The 26757-nt window shown below is 42.2% G+C and overlaps 1 protein-coding gene across 5 annotated transcripts in view; it reads right to left on the bottom strand.

The window, feature by feature from the left end:
• The window catches only part of POGZ (pogo transposable element derived with ZNF domain), a 55964-nt gene that overhangs the window by 15213 nt on the left and 13994 nt on the right, over positions 1 to 26757 (bottom strand). For 3 of the 5 annotated variants that reach the window (XM_017877674.1, XM_017877673.1, XM_017877676.1), the window contains 7 exons: positions 18070 to 18245; positions 17026 to 17134; positions 15250 to 15540; positions 14950 to 15168; positions 9110 to 9216; positions 8099 to 8436; positions 7547 to 7701 (listed from right to left, as the gene is read on the bottom strand). In XM_017877674.1, coding sequence (XP_017733163.1) covers positions 7547 to 7701; positions 8099 to 8436; positions 9110 to 9216; positions 14950 to 15168; positions 15250 to 15540; positions 17026 to 17134; positions 18070 to 18245 — 1395 coding nt within the window. The remainder of the gene's footprint in view (positions 1 to 7546; positions 7702 to 8098; positions 8437 to 9109; positions 9217 to 14949; positions 15169 to 15249; positions 15541 to 17025; positions 17135 to 18069; positions 18246 to 26757) is intronic. The other 2 variants (XM_017877675.1, XM_017877677.1) reach the window with 1 other exon arrangement.

Below are 26757 nucleotides of genomic sequence, written 5' to 3'. Positions count from 1 at the left end.
TTTTTTGAGATAGGATCTCACTCTATCAACCATGCTGGAGAGCAGTGGTGTGACCATATCTCACTGCAGGCTCAAATTGCTGGGCTCAAACGATCCTCCCACCTCAGCTTCCTGAGCAGCTGGGGCTACAGGCACATGCCACCGCACCTGGCTAATTAAAAACAAACAAACAAACAGAGATAGAGATAGGGTCTCACTATGTTCCCCAGGCTGTTCTCAAACTCCTGGGCTCAAGCAATCCTCATGCGTTGGCCTCCCAAAGTGCTAGCATTAGTGGCATGAGTCACCATGCCTTGGCCTGTAATGTTATTAAGATGATACTGTTATCACAATTAAATATAATGATCCACTGATATTCTGGAGACAACTCAGAAAATTTTAAAATAAACTAGGTATTGAATGATATTAAGGATTTCTAATTAATTCTGTTAGATTTTTTTTTTTTTTTCGAGATGGAGTCTTGCTCTCTCACCAGCGTGGAGTGCAATGGTGGGATCTCAGCTCACTGCAACCTCCATCTCCCGGGTTCAAGTAATTCTCCTGCCTAAGCCTCCCAAGTAGCTGGGATTATAGGCGTGTACCACCACACCCAGCTAACTTTTTGTATTTTAGTAGAGACGGGGTTTCACCACGTTGTCTGGGATAGTCTCAAACTCCTGACCTCATGATCCACCCACCTCGGCCTCCCAAAGTGCTGGGATTTACAGGCGTGTGGCACTGTAATTCAAGCGATTCTCCTGCCTCAGCCTCCCAAGTAGCTGGGATTACAAGTCCGCACAACCATGCCTGACTAATTTTTTGTATTTTTAGTAGAGACAGGGTTTCACCACATTGGCCAGGCTGGTCTTGAACTCCTGACCTTAGGTGATCCGCCCGCCTCAGTCTCCAAACGTGCTGGGATTACAGGCGTGAGCCACTGCGCCCGGCCTATTAGATCTTAACAAAGGTACTATGGCCAAATACCAAAAAAAAAAAAAGCTTTATTTTTTAGAGCTACACATTAAAATATTTAGGGGAAAATATCATGATGTCTACAATTAATAAACAATTCAGAAAATAAAAGGGAAAAAATCCCCCAAAATATTAGCATGTAAAAATTAGCTATTTTTTGAAAAGGTATCTGCACTCCCATGTTTATTGCTGCACAGTACACAATAGACAAAATATGGAAACAATGTAAGTGCCCATCGACAGATGAATGAATAAAGATGATTTGGTGGCTCTGCACAGTGGCTCATGAGGTCAGGAGTTTGAGACCAGCCTGAACAACACGGTGAAACCCCATCTCTACTAAAAAAATACAAAAAAATTAGCCGGGCGTGGTGGCACGTGCCTGTAATCCCAGTTACTTGGGAGGCCGAGGCAGAAGAATCTCTTTAACCCGGGAGGCGGAGGTTGTGGTGAGCCAAGATTGCGCCACCGACCTTCAGCCTGGGCAACACAGCAAGACTCCTTCTCAAAAAAAAAAAAAAAAGATGTGGTATATATACTCAGTGGAATATTATAGACATAAGAAAGAATGAAATTCTGTCATGCAGCAACACGGTTAGAACTGGAGATCATTAATGTTAAGTGAAGTAAGCCAAGCACAAAAAGACAAATATCACATGTTCCCACTCATATGTGGGAGATAAAAGAAAGTAGATCTCACGAAGAGAGAGCAGAATGGTGGTTACCAGAGGCTGGGAAGAGCAGGGGAGTAGGGAGTTGAAGAGAAGCTGACCAATGGGTACAAATACATGGTCTGAAAGAAGAAATAAGACTTAGGGCTAGACAGATCAGTAGGGTGACTATAGTTTACAATAACCTGTTGTACATTTCAAAATAGCTAGAAGAGAATAATTTGAATGTTTCCAGCATAAAGAAACACATATTTAGAATGATGAATATTCCAAGTACATTGATTTAATTTTTACAGATTATATGAATGTATTAGATTATCACATGCATCCCTAAGCCATGTACACGTATTATTAATCAATTTTTTTTTTTTTAAAGCTACTTTTGGGCTGGGCACGGTGGCTCATGCCTGTAATCCCAGCACTTTGGGAGGCTGAGGCGGGTGGATCACAAGGTCAGGAGTTTGAGACCAGCCTGGCCAACATGGTGAAACTCCGTCTCTACAAAAAATACAAAATCCCAGCACTTTGGGAGGCCGACGCAGGTATATTATTTAAGTCCAGGAGTTTGAGACCAGCCTGAACAACATGGCGAAACCCCATTTCTGCTAAAAATAAACAACAACAAAAAAATTAACCGAGCATGGTGTCACATGCATGTAATCCTAGAAACTTGGAAGACTGAGGCACAATAATTGCTTGAATCTGGAAGGTGCAGGTTACAGTGAGCCAAGATCACACCATTGCACTCCAGCCTAGGTGACAGAGCGACTGTCTCAAAAAACAAAAGACAAACAAAAACCAAAAAGGCCAGGCTAGGTGGCTCACGCCAGTAATGACAGCTTTGAGAGGCCGAGATGGGTGGATTGCTCGAGCTCAATAATTTGAGACCAGCCTGGGCAGCATGACAAAACTCCCATCTCTACAACCCCCCTCACCTCCCCCCAAAAAAACCCCAAAATTAGCTGGGCATGGTGGCATGTGCCTGTAGTACCAGCTATTGAGGAGGCTGAGTTGTGAGGATCATCTTAGCCTGGGAAGTGGAGGTTGCAGTGAGCCAAGACTGTGCCACTGCACTCCAGCTTGGCTAACAGAGTGAGACCCTGTTTCAAAAAACAAACAAACAAAAAACTACTTTCATGCCAGATCTGTCAAGGGTGCAAAAAAGGAAGTGACAAAAGACTGCAAGAATAAAATTGATATTACTAAGGAAAGGTGATTTTGGTAAGTATAAAATTTTGTCCTAAGAGACTCAAAAATTAAGTCAGGGAAACCAAGAGAAAAAAGATCAATGAGGGTTTACATTGTTTCTTTTCCATAAGGAAAAGCTTATCTTCCCTCTGTGGAATTTTATTATTTGTGGAATTTTGGAGTAACAAAACCCACCCACCATATTATGCGTAAAAATGAGTTAGGTACCCAGCCTGGGTAACACAGCAAGACCCTGTCTCTACCTCCAAGAAAAGGAATAAATTAGCTGGGTGTGGGGGCGTACGTCTACAGTCCCAGCTACTAAGGAGGCTGAGGTGGGAAGACTGCTTGAGCCCAGGGGTTTGAGGCTGCAGTGAGCTATGATTGCATCACTGCACCCCAGCCTGGGTGGCAGAGCAAGACCCTGCTGTCTCAAAAAACTGGTGTTTTCACTGAGAGGTATGGATGAGTTACTCTGGCTTCACACAACTGACAGTGAAGAATCTTGAGTCCTATTCTAGACCAAGCTGGCTACCCTGGCACTACACTGCAGTGTCACCATTGATTCTTTTTTTTGAGATAGAGTCTTGCTCTGTTATCCAAGGTGGAGTGCAGTGGCATGATCATGGCTCACTCTAGCCTTGACCTACTGGGTTCAAGCAATCCTCCCACCTCTACCTCCTGAGTAGCTAGGACCATAGGCATGTGCCACCACACCCAGCTAATTTTTTTTTTTTGGAGAGCCGGGGTTTCTCCATGCTGCCCAGGCTGGTTTTGAACTCCTAAGCTCAATCTGCCTGCCTCAGCCTCTCAAAGTGCTGAGATTACAGGCGTGAACCACTGCACCTGGCCCGGTTGATTCTTTTTTTTTTTTTTAAGTTTAATATTTTTTTTATTTTATTTTCATTTAATTTTAATTTTTTTTTTTTTTTTTTTGAGATGGAGTCTCGGCTATGTCGCCCAGGCTGCGGGTGCAGTGGCCGCCATCTCGGCCTCACTACAAGCTCCGCCTTCCCGGGTCACGCCATTCTCCTGCCTCAGCCTCCCGAGTAGCTGGGACTACAGCGCGCCCGCCACCAATGCCGGCTAATTTTTGTATTTTTTTTCAGTAGAGATGGGGGTTTCACTGTGTTAGCCCAGGATGCGTCTCGATCTCCTGACCTTCTGATCCACCCGCCTCGGGCTCCCAAAGTGCTGGGATTACAGGCGTGAGCCACCGTTCATTTTATTTTTTGAGACGGAGTCTCACTGTGTCGCCCAGGCTGGAGTGCAGTGGCGTGATCTTGGCTCACTGCAAGCTCTGCCTTCTGGGTTCACGCCATTCTCCTGCCTCAGCCTCCCGAGTAGCTGGGACTACAGGCACCCGCCACCACGCCCGGCTTTTTTGTATTTTTAGAAGAGATGGGGTTTCACTCTGTTAGTCAGGATAGTCTCGATCTCCTGACCTTGTGATTCGCCCGCCTCGGCCTCCCAAAGTGCTGGGATTACAGGCGTGAGCCACCACGCCTGGCCCGGTTGATTCTAATATACATTCTACTCCCAAATGATTAGTCCAAAGTTCCACTGTCTAATATGGTGGCACCAGCAACATGTATCTAGTGAACACTTAACATGTGGTAAGCTCGAATCCAATTTAGATTTGTATTTCAAAAAATCTGTTTTTTAATGGAGGAAAAAAGAATGACAAATATCTCATTAATTTTAAATTTTGAGTTCATGTTGAAATATTTTTAATATACTGAATAAAATATGCCGTTAAAATTAATTTTGCCTATTTTTTAAAACTTTACAGTAGACCCCCTTTGCCAATGGGAAATATATGTTCCAAGACCTCCAGTGCATACACGAAACCTCAGATAGTACTGAACCCCATACATACCATGTTTTTTCATATATATATATATACACACACACACACCTATGATAAAGTTTAATTTATAAATTAGGCAAAGAGATTAACAATAAAAAATTATATATAAAAGGACAATTATAACAATACACTGTAATAAAAGTTATGTAAATGCAGTCTCTCTCAATAATCTTACTGTACTGCACTCACCTAGTTTTGGACTGTGATTGAGACTAACTAAAATTGAGGATAAGGGAGCACTACTGTATTTAAAGTGAAAAAAATTAAAATTACCCATGAAGCTTGCATATTTCTACTGCCTAGTGTTAGTGTAACCCATTAATGTCAATTCCATTTCCCTTGCCAATAAATAGTCAGTCAAAGAGATATAGAAGGAAAGCAATTCTCACTCATACGAAAACAGATTCAAGAAAGAAAGATGGGAAGATAAGGTCTCTTCTTTGTCTAACAATTTTTTGTCTGGACATAGTGCCTGACACTTACACAGTCACCCTGCTATGAGCCAGAGACAAGAGAATTATTGAAAAAGAGCAGGGCAGTCAAGTTCTAGGCTGAAGCATCCATTTCTGTATCTCTCAGTTAAATGATATAAAAGATATTCTTATTGTTTTATTTTGTTTTGAGATAGAGACTCGCTCTGTCATCCAGGATGGAGTGCAGTGGTGTAATCTCAGCTCACTGTAACCTCCACCTCCTGGGATCAAGTGATTCTCATGCCTCAGCCTCCTGAGTAGTTGGGATTACCGGCGTGCACCACCACACCCAGTGAATTTTTGTATTTTTAGTAGAGATGGGCTTTTGCCATGTTGGCCAGGCTGGTCTCCCCTGGCCTCAACTGATCCACCCACCTAATCCTCCCAAAGTGCTGGGATTACAGGTGTGAGCCACCACACCCAGTCCTTGTTCTTTAATTCATTTTTAGTTAAGGATTTTCATTTGCAGCAAATGCTTCCAGATAATATGCATATGTCTTTTATGCTTTTGATCATGCTGTTTTCAATCACCTAAAAGCTTTTCTTACTACTTTCCATCCGTCTAAACCTTTCTTTTTTTTTTTTTGAAACGGGGCTCGCTCTGTCGCCCAGGCTGGAGTGCAGTGGCCGGATCTCAGCTCACTGCAAGCTCCGCCTCCCGGGTTCACGCCATTCTCCTGCCTCAGCCTCCCGAGTAGCTGGGACTACAGGCGCCCACCAGGTCGCCCGGCTAGTTTTTTGTATTTTAGTAGAGACGGGGTTTCACCGTGTTAGCCAGGATGGTCTCGATCTCCTGACCTCGTGATCCGCCCATCTCGGCCTCCCAAAGTGCTGGGATTACAGGCTTGAGCCACCGCACCCGGCCCCGTCTAAACCTTTCTTAAATTTAAGCACAACTTTCTCGGAAACCTAGCCACAAGGATTTTTTTCCCTTCTCTGAACTATTTCACCTATCAGTGATAAAAATGTCTGTTTATAATATGCTATCTTGTTCTCACATTTTCCTATATTTACATAATTTTTGTCTTTACAAAAAAACTGGAAATCCCGTAAAGGACATCAGAAGTATTCTCAACACTGGGCTTAAATCCTCACAATGTCTTCTTAGTAGAGGTGTATTTAGAGGTGTGTGCTCATAAGCAAGTGACTTAATTTCTTTGAGCTTATGTTCAGCTTACATCTATCTATAAAATGTACAGTGTAGAAAACATTCCAGCTCAACTTGTATTTCATTGAAAGCACTGTCTTAATGATAAAGTACTTAATAATATTAATCTTTATTTTTTGGAAGATGGAATTTTGCTCTTGTTGCCCAGACTGGAGTGCAATGGCATGATCTCAGCTCACTGCAACCTCTGCCTCCCGGGTTCAAGCGATTCTCCTGCCTCAGCCTCCCGAGTAGCTGGGATTACAGAAGCGCCCACCACAATGCCCGGCTAATTTTTGTATTTTTAGTAGAGATGGGGTTTCGCCATGTTGGCCAGGCTGGTCTCAAATTCCTGACCTCAGGTGATCTGCCCACCTCAGCCTACCGAAGTGTTGGGATTACAGGCATTAGCCACCGTGCCCGGATATATTATCTTTTTTTTTTTTTTTTTGAGATGGAGTCTTGCTCAGTCGCCCAGGCTGGAGTGCAGTGGCACGATCTCAGCTCACTGCAAGCTCCGCCTCCCGGGTTCATGCCATTCTCCTGCCTCAGCCTCCCAAGTAGCTGGGACTAACAGGTGCCCGCTGCCATGACCGGCTAATTTTTTGCATTTTTAGTAGAGACAGGGTTTCACCGTGTTCGTCAGGATGGTCTCGATCTCCTGACCTCGTTATCTGCCTGCCTCGGCCTCCCAAAGTGCTGGGATTACAGGCGTGAGCCACCACGCCCGGCCCATATTATCTTTTATCCTACTTAATTTCTTTGAGCTTATGTCCAGCCTACATCTATAAAATGTACAGTGTAGAAAACACTCCAGCTCATCTTATATTTCATTGAAAGCAATGTCTTCATGATAAAGTACTTCATAATATTATCTTCTATCCTACATAAAACCTATCAGGGTATTAACTAAAGTGGATGAGCAAATAGATGACTGTTCCTTCTATAAAGAGACCTAAGAAATAAATTCATTACGTTTGTTTTTCTATAGTGGTTCTGAATCAAGGCCCCTAATAATTCAGGATCTAAGACTGAACTCAATCCATGCTTGAACAAAATAAAAGTCAGGCTTGTAAAAAAAAAAAAAAACAAGGTGAATGAAGTAAAGAACTGGCTACAAATATGAAAAGTACTTCCTCTACACTGTTACCCACATGTAAATAAATATAATGGGCTCCCCCCAGCGCCATTCAATGAGTGAACGGCAAGGTATATTCCCCTAGAGTTTAAGAGTTTCCAAACTTACTAGTAGATTCATAGGGACTATGAACATTTTCCAAGTGGCACTGAAGCTGGAAGGGAGTGGAAAACTGGCGGTAACAGTGCTGGCAGATAGTGTGACCATCTACCTCACCGTTCTGCTGATCGAGTTCTACGTGGTGTTTCATATGGTTCATGAATCTGTAATAAAGCACAAAGAGAAAGTACAGAAAACATAAAAAATCAGTAGCCTTTTAGAAATATAATGGTAAAATCACAGAACAAACATTATCTACTCCCCTCCATTCCCCAAACTTCCTGTTTGGGATATCCTTTTCTGAGCCCAGAAAGATAGTGAGTTCTTGAAACTAAGAGAGTTCTGTGAAAGGAGATGTACTGGTTTCCTTTACTCGATCCAGTGACCTTTTGTTTAATACCACAATATCTCCTTCTATAGTCCTAGTTACTGATTCAAAGATAACCCCAGCAAGATTGCATAGTAGTTAGGTCCATTCTCCAAAGAGAAAGACTTAAAATATATAAGAAAATGTAAGTCTTCTCTTGTCCAAGGTAACCTCCAAGGCTCTTCAACACTTACCGAATATTGTTTTTTAGCCTTTTGGTACAATGTGGGCATCGGAAAGATGTGGCGACCTTAGGGAAATTTGTGAGCTGGGCTACTTTGCCACCATCCCGTCCATAGTAGAAGTCATCTACAAGCATAATGAGTTTGGTCTGGACGGCATCACCCACGTTCTCATTTGGCTCTGGTACTTTGGTAGGTGGTGACAGAGCAGGAATAGGTGTAGAAGAGGGTGTGGAAGCAACAGGAGCTGTTTTCTCAGGGGATGGGGGCTTTGCTGCTGATGGGACACTGGGTTCTGAATCCAGGGACTTTCCTTTCTTCTGGTATTCAACCATTTCTGGGCAACAGTACTATAAAGAAAGACATCTGATCATTCTGGTTATCCTGGGGGCTAGAATGTGCTAACTCCTTAACTTCACTACCATTCCTTGTTAACGGTTTGGTTTCAGGTATTCTCATTCAGCTTTCACCCTTCAGTCTTTCAGTGTTTCCAAGTTTCACTCCTTTTCTAGAGTATATCCACAGCCATATGCCACCCAAACACCATACTTTGTACTTCTCCCTCCTGCCTGTCTTAGGTCCCTTAATCATTAGTATAACTCGGCTCTGAGCTCCCTGGCAAAAAACATTTTCCAACCTTTTTATCTGGACTAATACCAAAAAATGAAAAGCTAAAAAAATGGAAGTAAGAGCTCCCAATTCATCCAATGATACAATTAACAGAAAATGAACTGAGGCCAATATGGTTTGAGTCCTTATTACCTATAAACCTGTTCTTCTGTGTGGTTTCAAAATCTACTATGCTAAGAAAGTAAGATCACATATGTTCTGATCTATTTGAGGGTCTTTAAATGTATTCCATCACATTCCAAAGTACACAGCTCTTTTAAAAACAGACCAAGAGAAACAGTAACCCTTTAAAAAGCTTCAGTCATTTTAGAGCCCCTGCTTCACAAGCTTCCAATATTAATGAAGGTAAATGGCAGAAGCCACTTAAGCTGGATCACAGGTGATATCACTTACACACATGTGACCTCTCAAAGCTTCAGTAACACGAAATTGAGCATTACACCGTGGACATATTTTCCGTCCACCATCCTGGAGGTCAAATACTGGGATGGAAGAGGTCACTGAAAAAAGTAAGAAGAATTGATAAGATTAATACAATGACAGTGGAAAAAGATTACTAACCTTTTGGGAAAAGGTCAAACACTCCCTGAGAAATATATAAAAGGATAAGCAAGCATGAGAGATCACTATGGTTTTTTGTTTGTTTGTTTTTTTGAGACAGGGTCTCTCAGTCTGTTGCCCAGGCTGGAGTGCAGTGGCACGACCACAGCTCACTGCAGCCTTGACCTCCCTGGGCTCAAGATCACTATGTTTGAGGCACGTTCCTTTTACTGTTCTAACTCTAGGCCAGGGGTCAGCAAACCACAGCTCGCAGATCAAATCCAGCCCAGCTGCCAGTTTCTGTTTGGCCCATAACCTAAGAATAATTTGTATGTGATTTTTTTTTTTTTTTTTTTTTGAGACGGAGTCTTGCTCTGTCGCCCAGGCTGGAGTGCAGTGGCCGGATCTCAGCTCACTGCAAGCTCCGCCTCCCGGGTTCACGCTATTCTCCTGACTCAGCCTCCGGAGTAGCTGGGACTACAGGCACCTGCCACCTCGCCCGGCTAGTTTTTTTTTTTTTGTATTTTTAGTAGAGACGGGGTTTCACCGTGTTAGCCAGGATGGTCCCGATCTCCTGACCTCGTGATCCGCCCGTCTTGGCCTCCCAAAGTGCTGGGATTACAGGCTTGAGCCACCACGTCCGGCCTGTATGTGATTTTTTTGTTAAGGTTTTTGTTTTTGTTTTTTCAATCTTGCAGAACTGAAGTTATATCCAATAAAAAACTCTCCCCTCGCCTCCAACCCGGCAACCACCATTCAACTTTGTCTCTATGAATTTGACTACTCCAGGTACCTCAAGTAAGTGGAATCATATAGTAATTGTCCTTTTGTGACTAGCCTATTTCACTTTAGCATAATGTCCTCAAGGTTCAACCATGTTGCAGCACTGTTGTAGCAGAATTTCCTTTCTTAAGCCTGAACAATATACCATTGTATGTGAATACCACATTTTATTTATGCCTTTATCAGTTGATGGACCTCTGTGTTGCTTTCACCTTTCAGCTATTGTGAATAATGTTGCAATGAGCATAGGTGTACAAATACCTGTTCTAAACCCTGCTTTCAATTCTTTTGGGTATAGAACCAGAAGTGGAATTCCTGGAGCATACAATTCTATCATTTTTAACTTTTTGAGGAACCATCACACTGTTTCCAAAGTGGCTGTATCATTTTATATTTCCACCAACAGTGCGTAAGGGTTCTGCTTTCTCCACATCCTCAACAATATTTGTTATTTTCCGCTTCTTTGCTGGTAGCCATCCTAATGGGGGTGAGAGGGTACCTCATTGTGGTTTTGATTTGCATTTCCGTAATGATTAATAACGCTGAGCACCTTTTCATGAGCTTATTGGCTATAACTTTCTTTGGAGAAAGGTCTGTTCAGTCCTTTGCCTACCTTTTTTTTTTTGAGATGGGATCTTGCTCTGTCGCCCAGGCTGCAGTGCAGTGGCACGATCTCGCTCACCACAACCTCTGCTTTCCAGGTTCAAGCAATTCTCCCATTTTAGCCTCCTGAGTAGCTGGGAATACAGGCACACAACACTGTGCCTGGCTAATTTTTGTATTTTTAGTAGAGACAGGGTTTCACCATATTGGTCAGGCTGGTCTTGAACTCCTGACCTCGTGATCCACTTGCCTTGGCCTCTCAAAGTGCTGGGATTACAGGCATAAACCACTGCACCCAGCCAATCCTTTGCCTATTTTTTTTTGTTTTTTTTTTTTGTGAGACGGAGTCTCGCTCTCACCCAGGCTGGAGTGCAGTGGAGCCATCTCGGCTCACTGCAAGCTCCGCCTCCTGGGTTCATGCCATTCTCCTGCCTCAGCCTCCTGAGTAGCTGGGACCACAGGCACCTGCCACCGCACCCGGCTAATTTTTTGTATTTTTAGTAGAGATGGGGTTTCACCGGGATGGTCTCGATCTCCTGACCTCGTGATCTGCCCACCTAGGCCTCCCAAAGTGCTAGGATTACAGGCGTGAGCCACGGCGCCCGGCCTCCTTTGCCTATTTTTAAAAAAGGTTGTTTGGGAATTTTTTTGATGTTGAACTATAGGAATTCTCTATATATTCTGGATGTCAACCCCTTATTAGAGACATAATTCGCAAATATTTTCTCCCATTCTGTGGCTTCCCTTTTCACTGTGTTGATAATGTCCTTTGATGCACAAAAGTTTTAAATTTTGATATAATTTAATTTACCTATTTTTTTCTTTTCTTGCCTATGCTTTTGGTGTCATATCCAAGAAATAGTAATCATTGTCAAATCCAGTATCATGAAGCTTTTTGTCCTATGATTTTTCTAAGAGTCTTATAGTTTTAGTTCATTTAGGTCTTTGATCCATTTTGAGTTAATTTTTGTATTTAGAGTAAGGTAAGGTTCAACTTCATTTTTTTTGGACACGGATATCTAGTTTTCCCAACACCATTTTTTTTTTTTTGAGACGGAGTCTCGCTCTGTCGCCCAGGCTGGAGTGCAGTGGCCGGATCTCAGCTCACTGCAAGCTCCGCCTCCCGGGTTTACGCCATTTTCCTGCCTCAGCCTCCCGAGTAGCTGGGACTACAGGCACCAGCCACCTCGCCCGGCTAGCTTTTTGTATTTTTTAGTAGAGACGGGGTTTCACCATGTTAGCCAGGATGGTCTCGATCTCCTGACCTCGTGATCCGCCCGTCTTGGCCTCCCAAAGTGCTGGGATTACAGGCTTGAGCCACCACGTCCGGCCTGTATGTGATTTTTTTGTTAAGGTTTTGTTTTGTTTTTTCAATCTTGCAGAACTGAAGTTATATCCAATAAAAAACTCTCCCCTCGCCTCCAACCCGGCAACCACCATTCAACTTTGTCTCTATGAATTTGACTACTCCAGGTACCTCAAGTAAGTGGAATCATATAGTAATTGTCCTTTTGTGACTAGCCTATTTCACTTTAGCATAATGTCCTCAAGGTTCAACCATGTTGCAGCACTGTTGTAGCAGAATTTCCTTTCTTAAGCCTGAACAATATACCATTGTATGTGAATACCACATTTTATTTATGCCTTTATCAGTTGATGGACCTCTGTGTTGCTTTCACCTTTCAGCTATTGTGAATAATGTTGCAATGAGCATAGGTGTACAAATACCTGTTCTAAACCCTGCTTTCAATTCTTTTGGGTATAGAACCAGAAGTGGAATTCCTGGAGCATACAATTCTATCATTTTAACTTTTGAGGAACCATCACACTGTTTCCAAAGTGGCTGTATCATTTTATATTTCCACCAACAGTGCGTAAGGGTTCTGCTTTCTCCACATCCTCAACAATATTTGTTATTTTCCGCTTCTTTGCTGGTAGCCATCCTAATGGGGTGAGAGGGTACCTCATTGTGGTTTTGATTTGCATTTCCGTAATGATTAATAACGCTGAGCACCTTTTCATGAGCTTATTGGCTATAACTTTCTTTGGAGAAAGGTCTGTTCAGTCCTTTGCCTACCTTTTTTTTTTTGAGATGGGATCTTGCTCTGTCGCCCAGGCTGCAGTGCAGTGGCACGATCTCGCTCACCACAACCTCTGCTTTCCAGGTTCAAGCAATTCTCCCATTTTAGCCTCCTGAGTAGCTGGGAATACAGGCACACAACACTGTGCCTGGCTAATTTTGTATTTTAGTAGAGACAGGGTTTCACCATATTGGTCAGGCTGGTCTTGAACTCCTGACCTCGTGATCCACTTGCCTTGGCCTCTCAAAGTGCTGGGATTACAGGCATAAACCACTGCACCCAGCCAATCCTTTGCCTATTTTTTTTTGTTTTTTTTTTTTGTGAGACGGAGTCTCGCTCTCACCCAGGCTGGAGTGCAGTGGAGCCATCTCGGCTCACTGCAAGCTCCGCCTCCTGGGTTCATGCCATTCTCCTGCCTCAGCCTCCTGAGTAGCTGGGACCACAGGCACCTGCCACCGCACCCGGCTAATTTTTTGTATTTTAGTAGAGATGGGGTTTCACCGGGATGGTCTCGATCTCCTGACCTCGTGATCTGCCCACCTAGGCCTCCCAAAGTGCTAGGATTACAGGCGTGAGCCACGGCGCCCGGCCTCCTTTGCCTATTTTAAAAAAGGTTGTTTGGGAATTTTTTTGATGTTGAACTATAGGAATTCTCTATATATTCTGGATGTCAACCCCTTATTAGAGACATAATTCGCAAATATTTTCTCCCATTCTGTGGCTTCCCTTTTCACTGTGTTGATAATGTCCTTTGATGCACAAAAGTTTTAAATTTTGATATAATTTAATTTACCTATTTTTTTCTTTTCTTGCCTATGCTTTTGGTGTCATATCCAAGAAATAGTAATCATTGTCAAATCCAGTATCATGAAGCTTTTGTCCTATGATTTTCTAAGAGTCTTATAGTTTTAGTTCATTTAGGTCTTTGATCCATTTTGAGTTAATTTTGTATTTAGAGTAAGGTAAGGTTCAACTTCATTTTTTTTGGACACGGATATCTAGTTTTCCCAACACCATTTTTTTTTTTTTGAGACGGAGTCTCGCTCTGTCGCCCAGGCTGGAGTGCAGTGGCCGGATCTCAGCTCACTGCAAGCTCCGCCTCCCGGGTTTACGCCATTTTCCTGCCTCAGCCTCCCGAGTAGCTGGGACTACAGGCACCAGCCACCTCGCCCGGCTAGCTTTTGTATTTTTTAGTAGAGACGGGGTTTCACCATGTTAGCCAGGATGGTCTCGAACTCCTGACCTCGTGATCCGCCCGTCTCGGCCTCCCAAAGTGCTGGGATTACAGGCTTGAGCTACCACGCCCGGCCAGCCAACACCATTTTTTAAAGGTTTTTACCTTTTTTTGAGATAGGGTCTCGTTCTGTTGCAGTGGCATGACCACGGCTCACTGCAGGCTCAACCTTCTGGGTTCAAGCCATCCTCTCACCTCAGACTCCTGAGTAGCGAGGACTGCAGACATACACCACCACACCTGGCTAATTTTTTTTTTTTTTTTTTTAGAGAAGGGATCTCACCATGTTGCCCAGGCTGGTCTCAAACTCCTAGGCTCAAGTGATCCTCCCACCTTGGCCTCCCATAATGCTGGGATTAGATGTGAGCCACTGCATCTTGCGGTTTTATTTTAAAAGGTTGAAATAAAAGAATAAAATTTTTCGACACATGAAAATTTTATGAAACTTAAATTTCAGTCCAGAAATAGTTTTTAGTGGAGCAAAGCCATGCTCATTCGTTTATGTACCTGTGGCTGCTTCCACACCACAACAGCACAGCTAATAGCTGCAACAGAGGCTATGTATTGTGCACAAAGCCTACAAATTTACTACTAGACCCTTTACAGAAAACATTTGCTGACCCCTGCTCTAGACCATCGAAAACCCTCATGCTCATATTCTCAACCTGAAGATCTCTCTACCAAATCCCATCTTTAAAACCTTGTTTAGAAATCCATCTCTTCCATGAAGTTATCTTTCATTATCTCACCAATCTCTTGATCAATCAATTTTACTAATCTGCAAAGCACAATTACACACAGAATTTCTTGGAGCTGATTCAGTTACACGTTTTATAAGTGACTTTCTCCTTACTAAAGTTTCTATAAGAACAAACTACAGCAGCTATATTTTATTTTATTTCTGTATTTCTGAGTATAGAGCTCTGATACAACGAACGCTTTAGTAATGTTTTTGAATGACTGGCTGCTCAGGGTCTTTCAGGTTATTGTACCTTTCATTGATGACTCAGGTCCGCTGGTTCTTTGAGAGCCATGAGCAGAGCTGTTGTTGGACACCACCACTGGCCCAGCACTCTGGCCCAGGGAAGGGATTGTGTTAAGGGTATTCACCAATTTGGCCACTTCATTGCTATTTTCACCTGTAACGCCAGGTCGCTTCACAGTGACAAAGCTGGCAATGCTCACTGCAGGTGGAGAGGGGAAGGAGGGAGCTACGGTGACCAAGTGATAATCATCTGTTCTCCACCCTCCATCCCATCCTAGCTCTGCCATCTCCTCTTCCCAAGCCTTACCTAGCTTGGGATTCGTGGTCTGGTTTGACTGGCCAGGAGACTGAACAGCTAGTTGCCCCAGTGAGGTTGGCTGTGTGGCAGTGGGAGTGGTGGAAGTGCTGGGAGTGGACTTGGTCTGCTGGGACTGGGACTGTGGGACGGTGCTTCGAATGGTAAGAGTGGCCGGGATGACGGTGGTGAAGGTGTTGGTGGTGGGCCTCACAGGCATTGTGGAGCCTGGCCTCACAGGGGTCATCTGGGAGAACACTTGTGGAACTCCAACTGTCGGCTTAACAAACTGGGTACCTGGGGCTTTAAAAGAGAGATAAAGTACCAGATCTTGGTCAGTGAGCTCACCTATAACACATTCTCCCTGCCTTTACTGGAAAGATTATTTCCCCAAACTGATGGATGATCATCAGAGGTTTCCAAGAGTAGTATAGATTCTAAAGACTAAGAAAGCACAAGGTGTCCACGTTGACAAAATAAATTAGCCTGGGTAGCCTAAAAACATTTAGTTAAGACTCCCATCTACTCCTAAAACACCTTACTACACTGCCTTTTTAATTCTAAGAATACAATTAGCAGCTTGACCTTGGTACTGGAAGAAAAGAGTGGGAGGCAATATGGGTGTATATAGGCCAAATGGCAAACCTGGTCCTGAAAAAAGAAATCAGTCTTTCTCAGAATACTAAAGGAGTCTTCCGTCCTTTCCTATCAACTCAGAAGACAGACTATGTCATTCTACTAGGATGTCCCAAAGGAGAATGTCTACTGGCTCAACTGCAGACGATTCCACTGAGAAAAATAAAGAAATACCAGGGTAAGCTGGTCAGACTGAGGGCTAAAAACCCCTGTGGGCTATGAGAACAAAAAACAAAACCTTAGGAAGACAAGCTACAGAGGTACCCTTACAAATAGCTAAATTAAGATATTCTTTTTTGGTCTGAATTGTAGTAAACTTATACATGCTAAATAGAGCAATGGAATTCTAAGATTTTAAAAAATTTATCCTTCTCAGAATCTTTTTTTTTTTTTTTTTTTTTTTTTGAGATGTAGTCTCGCTCTGTCACCCAGGGCTGGAGTGCAGTGGCCAGATCTCAGCTCACTGCAAGCTTCCGCCCCACGGGTTTACGCCATTCTCCGGCCTCAGCCTCCGAGTAGCTGGGACTACAGGGCCAGCCACTCGCTCGGCTAGTTTTTTGGTATTTTTAGTAGAGACGGGGGTTCACTGTGTTAGCCAGGATGTCTCGGATCTCCTGTACCACGTGATCTTGCCCATCTTGGCCTCTCAAGTGCTGGGATTACAGGCTTGAGCCACCCGCCGCTTTCAGAATCTTAAAAAACAAAAAAACTATCTAGCAGAATCTTAAAAAAACAACAAAAAAACTATCTAGTCATTGACAGTATTTATCCATAAAGGGAATGGTCATTTGTTTATATCTAAAATCCATGCTATAAAATTAAAACAAAGTTTATAATCCCACCGTGCAAATGAGGAGATGTGTAAGGAGTGAATTTGTGAGTTTGCATTAATAACATTTCTCCAGGATAACAAACTTAATAGCTGACTAAATACCACTTACAGAAAAACAACTGTAAACTCTGTTTTACTACTTCATGAAGGGTGGTAAAAGCTAAACAGACCACCCTGGCCAGATTTTAAAATTGGGCTTAAATCATTAAGATTTTATATTTTCTTTAAATATACTTACTAAATGACTTAGGATATGTAGAACAACAAAACAAATCTTCTGGATGCCGGTTTACTCCAAATGGATAGACATTTTTCCTTACCTGGAACTAGTGTAATTGGTCTAACTGTTTGGCCTTGCTGTACGTTCAGCACAATCCCAACCTGATTCATTGCATTTTGTACAGGCCGGACATTCCTTACAGGAAATCCCTGTATTAAAAAGCAAAATGATCTTTAACATGGAGACCAACTAACACTAACAAACATTGCAGTATGACCTATATCCAAAAAAATTCCCATACTCTTACTTAATGGTTCTCTCTCTAGAATTACAGCTTTTAAATGACTGAGATGGAAAAGTTTAGGAAATTCTGGCAAACTTTTGAGTAACAAAATATCAAAACTAGAGAACAAGCTTTGGTACACATGAGCAAAAATGAAATCCCTGACTTAAGACAGCATCGGTTTAAAAAAACCTCATCAACACATTGGCTCCCTAAAGTGCTAAATGAAGAGAAGTGGGGGTGGGGGAGGGGAAGAGCAATGTTCACCAGAGTGATTCAACATACAAACAATCCTAAGAAATTGTTCCCAAAGTCTACTTCAAAGGCCACCAAACCTTTGGCAAATTCATAAGAATTTACAACTCAGGAAGCCACAGGCAAAGAGAAGCATTTGCCTTTAGAATCAGGCTTTCAGAATTAGGCTTTCAACACATTATATATCAAATAAGTCATCTTCCTTGTCTCCCAAAGGTCTCCATGAACTCCACCAATTACATATATACATCTCCAAAAGTTAACTAACTCATCCCATGGGAAGAGGAGCAGTCCAAGCAAAGGGTGAAAAGCCTCAAGAGCCAAGCATTAAGGCTTCCTAATCCAAGCTTTCCCACTAATTTCTGCCTAGACTTTAATCAAATCACTTAATAAACTTCTAAGGGGTTTAAAGAAGATATTACCCAGCCATGCTATCTATGCTGGGCTTTCCACAGTCAACATCAAATTGCAGAACAGTAAATGAGAAAGCCAGGTCAAGAAACAAGACTTAGAACCACTTCTAATGATGCCAAAGACCCTAAGTCAGAGCTTTCAGAGGTTCACAGTCTTTCCTCTAGCAACCTCGGAATTCAGAGTCCTACTCACCTGCGTAGTGATAAATATTGGTTGTGAGGCCACAGGGGAACTAGTCACATGATTGGCATTCTGCATGACCTGAACAGGCCTCAATACTGGTTGAGTAACCATTGTGCCCAGACCTGGGGCTGGATTCTGGGTCAGGATGAGTGGCTGTCCACCTTGCTGGACCAAAGGATTGCCAGCTAAAGGGTAAAGGAAGAAAAAAAAAAGGAATGTTAGAAACAATGTTAAACCCACTTTATTTTATTTTATCTGATTTACTTTATTTTATTTTATCTGATACAGGGTCTCACTCTGTCACCCAGGCTGGAGCGCAGTGGCACAGTCATGGCTCACTGCAGCCTCAACTTCCTGGGCTCAGGCGATTCTTCCACTTCAGCCTCCCAAGTACAAATCCGTATTTTATTAGAAACAGAAATGGTGTCCTATATGCCAAAATATTCAAGACTGCCACTCATCTCAGGTTTAATGTGACCAAACTCACCAAAAAATTAAGCTTCACCCAAATCTACAACTAACAGAAAAACAGACAGGTAGGGGAGGTTCACTAACACTTTACCCATATGTCTTAACTGGGGATGAAAGACACATTTAGAGTTCTATGTGGCTAGTATCCTGACTCTCATGATTTAAGTGACCACATGTAATCTCCTCCACCAAATCAGCAGAATAAAATATGTTGTCTTTTTTCCATATTTTAACTAGGTAAAGCCTATTTTATTAGAATATAATTTGTTAGCTAATCCCCCTTAATTTTTTAAAAACAATATTCATCAACAAACATTAATTCAGCAAGTACACAGAATCTAAAGAACGGTTTCTCTTCCTAGTGAGTTAAATCCGAGAAATGCAAAATTCTTTAAGCAACCACTGGGAACCCAGAGACTGACAGGCTACCTACTGTAGCCTTTCTCTTTATGTCATCAGGGCTGATAAACAGAAGACCTGGACAAAAACTAACCCACACCAAGTAAAAATGACATGATTTCAGAAGATAATGATTGATTCATGAATAAATATTAATAAACTGGGCTATTTATTATTGAAATATCTTAAATTCCTTTCATTTGTGAGACAATTTTATAAATATTTTTAAGTCCCCTATTGCATGACATTTGGTGAAAAAGCCAATACTAAGTTTCCTGATTTACAAAGAATACTCAAAACCAGATAGAAAATTTCAGAGCGCCAATATACCTAAGCTGAAGAGTCAAGCAGCCCAGGCATGGTGGCTCACGCCTGTAATCTCAGCACTTTGGGAGGCCAAGGCAGGCAATCACTTGAGGCCAGGAGCTCAAGACCAGCCTGGCCAACATGGCAAAACTCCGTCTCTACTAAAAATACAAAAATTAGCCAGGCATGGTGGCGCATACCTGTAATTCCATCTACTTGGGGAGCTGAGGCAGGAGAATTGCTTGAACTAGGGAGGTGGAGGTTGCAGTGAGCCAACATAGTGCCACTGCACTCCAGCCTGGGCGACAGAGCAAGGCTCTGTTTCAAAACAACAACAACAACAAGAAGAAACAAAAAACCAAACAGTCAAGCAAAATATGGCCCCAACTTTTTACCCAAAATCACCAGAATGGGATGGGCCCCTCTGAAATGTATGTTCCACCTGGCAGGTTATATCACCACAGTTAACCACAAAGCTAGACCACCAAAGGAATAGCCATGTAGGTGGCTACTAATGGGCCAACAGTGGCTTATCTCATACTCTCTCAGAAACTGAGAGCTCTTCAGTAGACTAGACCCTCAGTTACTGAGCCAGAAGACTAGTGATTGTAGAGGCAGATAGATAAATAAAACAGAAAATTCCAGCAAGTTCTATCTATGTTAAACTATACTGGCAAGTTATCGATGGTGGGTTTTTAATTTTTTTAAATGTTTTATTATGGAGAAGTCAAAACATACATAAAAAGAGAACACTACAGTGAACCCTGACGTAACCACCACCCTGCTTCAATAATTATCAATGTATGGCAAGTCTTATTTCTTCTATACCTTCTACATACTTAATAGTTCCCATATCACTTTAAAACAAGTTCTAGATCGTATCATCTATAAGTATTTCAAAATGTACCTCCTACATAAGAACTTCAAAAAAAGATAAAATACCAGCATAACTCCTGAACATTATAATAATTATTCAATATCAAATACCCAGTCAAAATTCAAATTTACTTGTTTGTATTTTTTAAAGAATTTGTCTGAATCCAGTTACAAAATGTTTGCGAAGTGCAATTGATGAACATAAGTCAAGCCTTTTAATCTATAGGTTCCCCAACAATCTCTTTCTATCCTTTTGAAATTTATGGTTGAAAAATATTGACTAAGCAAAAGTCTGTATTTTCTAGTCATTATTTTAACTGCTAGGACAAAAGAAAATAAATTATCTCTTATTTATCCTAATTCTAAAAATTCTTAAGGTAATTACTAGCTCAACATCCCAATTAAATACAAGAAGGGAAAGATGGAGGCTTTTTTCATTTCTGTGAAATCAGTCAGCATTAGCAAGTCTCTTAAAGACAGACGAGGTTTCTATGAAACCTGTAAATACCATTATAAAGAATTTTAACAGCATTTTCTGCAAATATTTTATCTCATATCAGAGTCAAGTTTAAATTTTGGTGGATTGTTAGAATTTTTCCAAAAAGGCCGGGCAAGGTGGCTCACGCCTGTAATCCCAGCACTTTGGGAGGATGAGGTGGGTGGATCACCTGAGGTCGGGAGTTTGAGACCAGCCTGACCAACACGGAGAAACCCTTTCTCTACTAAAAATAACAAAATTAGCCAGGAGTAGTGGCGCATGCCTGTAATCCCAGCTACTCGGGAGGCTGAGGCAGGAGAATTGCTTGAACCCAGGAGGCAGAGGTTGCGTTGAGCCGAGATTGCGTCACTGCACTCCAGTCTGAGCAATAAGAGCGAAACTCCATCTCAAAAAAAAAAAAAAAAAAAGAATTTTCCAAAACATGGTACAACGAAAAAGTGGTTTTCTAAGACCAGATCAGATTCACAATGCAACGGAAAGCAAAAGCCAGTCTATGGAAAGTCACACTGGGTAAATTATACTTATTTAGAAGCATTTTAATGATTTCTGCAATCTTATTAAATCTCTGCTCAAAGGAATTCCGCCAATTCAAGTGTCTTACGAGGTTCTATTTCCAGAGGATGAAACAGGCTATCAGAATTCTGGTGCTTAAAAAAAAAAAAAAAAGCCTTTAAAAGGATTATCCAGCCTAGAGCAGTGGTATGTACCTGTAGTCCCAGCTATTTGAGAGACTGAAGCAGGTGGAACACTTGAGCCCAGGAGTTTTGAGTCCGGCCTGGACAACACAGTGAGACTCCCATCTCAAAAACAAAACAAGGCCAGGCGTGGTGGCTCACGCCTACAACATCAGCACTTCGGGAGGCCGAGGCAGGCGGATCACTTGAGGTCAAGAGTTTGAGACCAGCCTGGCCATCAAAGTGAAACCCCATCTCTACTAAAAATACAAAAGTTAGTTAGGTATGGTGGCACATGCCTGTAATCCCAGCTACTTGAGTGACTGAGGCACGACAATTGCTTGAACCTAGGTGGTCGAGGCTTCAGTGAGCCAAGATTGTGCCACTGCACTCCAGTCTGGGCAACAGTGTGAGTGTCAGTCTCAAAAATAAAAAATGAAAAATAGCCAGGCATGGTGGTGTACGTACACCTGTAGTCCCAGCTACTTGGGGGGCCGAGGTGGGAGGATTGTTTGAGTCTGGGAGGTGGAAGGTGCAATGAGCCAGCCATGTTCGTGCCACTACTGCACTCTAGCCTGGGCGACAAAGTGAGACCCTATTTCGAACAAAACAAAGAAAACCTAACAAACAAATGAAACAAAACAATCCACCTCGCTGACAATGAATTCCAAGAGTTTTGTACTTCAGACGTCATATGGTATCAAGCACATTATTTTTTGAGACAGAGTCTCACTCTGTCACCAGGCTGGAGTGCAGTGGCGCGATCTCGGCTCACTGCAACCTCCGCCTCCCGGGTTCAAACGATTTCCCTGCCTCAGCCTCCTGAGTAGCTGGGACTACAGGCCCAGCTAATTTTTTGTATTTTAGTAGAGATGGGGTTTCACCATGTTGGCCAGGATGGTCTCGATCTCCTGACCTTGTGATCTGCCCACCTTGCACATTATTAATTAAAAAAAAAAAAAAAAAATCAAAGAATTATGCAACTAACTTTCTCCCTCTAAGTTTGCTCTCTCTTGATTTCCTTCATTTCTTTTTTTTTCTTCACAAGGAGTTTTGCTCTGTCACCCAGGCTGGAATGGCGTGATCTCGGCTCCCTGCAACCTCTGCCTCCCAGGTTCAAACGATTCTCCTGCCTCAGCGTCCCTAATAGCTGGGATTTCAGGCATGTGCCACCACACCTGGCTAATTTTGTATGTCTAGCTTCTTTCTCAGCATTATGTTTTCAAGGTTCATCTATGTTATAGAATGTATCAGTATTTCATTCCTTTTTATGGGTCAATAATATTCCATTGTGTACATATACTACATTTTGTTTATCCATTAATTGATGGACACAGGTTGTTTTTACTTTTAGCTATAACAAATGATACTGCTATGAACATTAGTGCACAAGTTTTTATGTGAACATATGTTTTCCATTCTCTTGGGTATTCAGGTACGAGTAGAACTGCTGGGTCATATGGTAACTCTATGTTTAACTTTTCGAGGGCCAAGTGAGGTGGCTTATGTCTGTAATCTCAGCACTTTGGGAGGCCAAGACAGGCAGATTACTTGAGGTCAGGAGTTTGAGACCAGCCTGGCCAACATGGTGACATACTGTCTCTGCTAAAAATACAAAAGTTAGCCGGGTGTGGTGGCAGGCACCTGTAGTCCCAGCTACTCTGGAGACTGAGGCATGAGAATCGTTTCAACTTGGGAGGCAGAGGCTGCAGTGAGCTGAGATCGCGCCACTGTACTCCAGCCTGGGTAACAAAGCAGGCTGGTGTGCAGACTCCGTCTCAAAAAAAAAAAGTAATACATGCCACAAACACCTTCCAGTTTGTGGTTTGTCTTCTCAGGGTTTTTTTTTTTTTTTTAAATCACATCTTTAATGTAGTTCTATTTATCAATTTTACCCTTTATGGTTAGCTCTGTTTTTGTATTTGGTTTAAGAAATCTTTCCCTCTTCTGAGATCACCTATTTTTTATTTTAAATTTCTAAACTTTCTAAAGCACACTAAGTGAAACAATACTGAATTGTTTAAAAGTTATTCTCATTTGCTGGCTGGGAGCAGTGTCTCACGCCTGTAATCCCAAAACTTTGGGAAGCCATGGTGGGTGGATCACTTGAGGTCAGGAAATTAGAGACAAGCCTAGCCAACATAGTGAAACCCTGTCTCTACTAAAAATACAGAAATTAGACGAGCATGGTGGCGCATGCCTGTAATCCCAGCTACTAGGGTGGGTGAGGCATGAGAATCGCTTGAACCTGGGAGACGGAGGTTGCAGTGAGTCGAGATTGTGCCACTGTACTCCAGCCTGGGTGATGGAGTGAGACTCTGTCTCAAAAAAACAAATGTTATTCTTATTTGTTATGTTACTAATGTAGTAAAGCAGATAATATACCAATACAATTAAACTGAAGGCTTAAAGGGAAACTGGGTTGTAAGAGGCAATATTTCTCATTCGCTTTATTCTGAAGCCATATCCTTAAAGTTGGATTAGCATTTCAAGAGTTCCTAGGCTGGGCGCGGTGGCTCACGCCTGTAATCCCAGCACTTTGGAAGGCCGAGGTGGGCAAATTACCTGAGGTCAGGAGTTCGAGACCAGCCTGGTCAACCCTGTGAAACCCCATCTCTACTAAAAACACAAAAAACTTAGCTAGGCATGGTGGTGCATGCCTGTAATCACAACTACTCAGGAGTCTGAGGCAAGAGAATTACTTGAACCCAGCAAGTGGAGGTTGCAGTGGGCCGAGATCATGCCACTGTACTCCAGCCTGATTGACAAAGGGAGACTCCGTCTCAAAAAAACAAAAAACGAAAAACAGGAGTATCTGATGAAAAAAGTTACAGAACTGTATGTATTTTTTATATACATATATAAAGTGAGATAAATTAGACAACTGCAATTAATTTAGGCTTATCTATGGATGAATTTTTTTGGAATATACAAGACTGTGGTTACCAGTCTATACCCACTGTCTTCTTTTTTTCATGAACATGGGTTATGGGTTAACATTTTAATTTAAATATTAGAGGCTTTTGAAGCAAATAAAGTCAATTTATACTTTTTAGAAAAAATTAGTACACTGGCCATAGGCAGGCTCAAGAATCAAGGGTACATTCAAGGAGTCAAGGAGACCAGGTCATCTCAGCATGTCATACGATGATGCTCAGCTGGCCTGGCATGGTGGCTCACTCACAACTGTAATCCTAGCACTTTGGGAGGCCGAGGAGGGAGGACCGCTTGAGCTTGGGAGTTTGAGACCAGCCCAGGCAACATGGTGAAACCCTGTCTCTACAAAATTTATAAAAGTTAGCCAGGCATGGTGGCATGTGCCTGTAGTCCTAGCTACTTGCAGGGCTGAGGTGGGAGGACTGCTGAGCCAGGGAGGCTGAGGCTGCAGTGAGCTGTGTTCACGTCACTGCACTCCAGCCTGGGTGACAAAGCGAGATCCTGTTTCGGGGGGGAAAAAAAGCACAGCCATCTCAGTATGGGCCTTGGAACCTTGGGATCAAAGAAAAGGTTAGGTAAGCTGGTTGCTAACAGAACTTTAACAGTTTAAGAGACACACAGGACTAGTCCTGTGGTAGTGGGTTATCAGAACTTATAAACATTAGTGTCACTAAAGTTGGTATACAACTCCCCCACTGCTAAATTTGACTGGCTTAAAAAAAAAAAAAGAAATACACAGGAAAGCAATATAATACAGTAGAAATCCCGAAAGCTTTGAAGTCCAGAGAATTCAAATCCAGTTTAGTTACTTAGCAACTATTAAGTTATTACTTATAACTAAAGCAAATTATTTAGAAGCTCTAGGCCTCAGTTTCCACATCTATAAAATAATATGAATCTTTACATAAATGGTTCCCCATCTTTATATACACAATGGTCCCCATTTATAAGGTTTTTAGAAGTCTAAAGATTTCCCATAAAATAATCATATTTTCAGTACCCAAATACTGAAAACCTTTGGAAATCATGGAGGTTTTAAAGTTTGATAATACCTAAAGTTGGTAACAACATGGGGAAAGAGCTATTGGTGGGCACTTATTTAGAGCAATCTATTAGGATAACATGACAACGTCTATCAAATTATAAACACCTGATCCAGCAAATCTCACCTCTAAGACTTTATATTGCAGATACGTTTTACACAGTGGGCAAAGACACATGCCTAAGAACGTTCACCACAGCATCATTTGTAATCACAAAGGATGGCGACCCGAACAAATGTTCGACAACAGGGGAATGCATATATAAATGGTTATATCCCCAAATTAAAAACCATACACTCTTGTGGCCGGGCGCGGTGGCTCAAGCCTGTAATCCCAGCACTTTGGGAGGCCGAGACGGGTGGATCACGAGGTCAGGAGATCGAGACCATCCTGGCGAACACAGTGAAACCCCATCTCTACTAAAAAATACAAAAAACTAGCCAGGTGAGGTGGCGGGCGCCTGTAGTCCCAGCTACTTGGGAAGCTGAGGCAGAAAGAAGAATGGCGTAAACCTGGGAGGCGGAGTTTGCAGTGAGCTGAGATCCGGCCACTGCACTCCAGCCTGGGCAACAGAGCGAGACTCCGTCTCAAAAAAAAATAAAATAAAATAAAATAAAATAAAAACCATACACTCGTGTAACAGCAATATAAACTGATATAACATTTCTAGATGGCCAATCCAGGAACAATACTGATCACAACTCTTAAAAACTGTGATGATCTTTAAGCCAACAGTTTGTTTCAGAAATATATTCGCAGAACTAATTAACGATGCGAGAAAAGATGCAGAGATAGGAATGTTCACTGAAGCTCCTTAAAACAGCAATATACCCTCTTACAACCCATTGTTAATAAGTTAATCAAATAATGGGAAATAGTCATCAAAAATGTTACAGATGACTATTTATTAAAATAAGATACTCACTATTAAGGGGAAAAGGCAGGCAGAGTAATGTACAACTTGTATAATCTTTTTTTGTAAAAAGAAAATCACCTGGCCGGGTGCGGTGGTTCAAGCCTGTAATCCCAGCACTTTGGGAGGCCGAGACGGGCGGATCACGAGGTCAGGAGATCGAGACCATCCTGGCTAACACAGTGAAACCCTGTCTCTACTAAAAAAAATACAAAAAACTAGCCAGGCGAGGTGGTGGGCGCCTGTAGTCCCAGCTACTCGGGAGGCTGAGGCAGGAGAATGGCGTAAACCCGGGAGGCGGAGCTTGCAGTGAGCTGAGATCCGGCCACTGCACTCCAGCCTGGGCGACAGAGCGAGACTCCGTCTCAATTAAAAAAAAAAAAAAAAAAGAAAGAAAATCACTACATATAACATATAGATGTATATAAAAACAAATATTGTACAGAATAAAAGTAACCACCAGTTATCTTCAGGTGGTGGGATTATGGTTAAACATTTTTTTTCTTCCTTTTGAATTTTTTTTTTACTTTATAGTTTTTCTACAAAGCATGTATTATTTCTGTAGTACTAAAGCTGTTT

The sequence above is a fragment of the Rhinopithecus bieti genome, unplaced genomic scaffold (assembly GCF_001698545.2).
Source record: "Rhinopithecus bieti isolate Rb0 unplaced genomic scaffold, ASM169854v2 scaffold_10548, whole genome shotgun sequence".
Classification (NCBI taxonomy): Eukaryota; Metazoa; Chordata; class Mammalia; order Primates; family Cercopithecidae; genus Rhinopithecus; species Rhinopithecus bieti.
The sequence above is the reverse complement of the archived record's forward strand: the minus strand, read 5'-3'. Positions and strand labels throughout refer to the sequence as shown.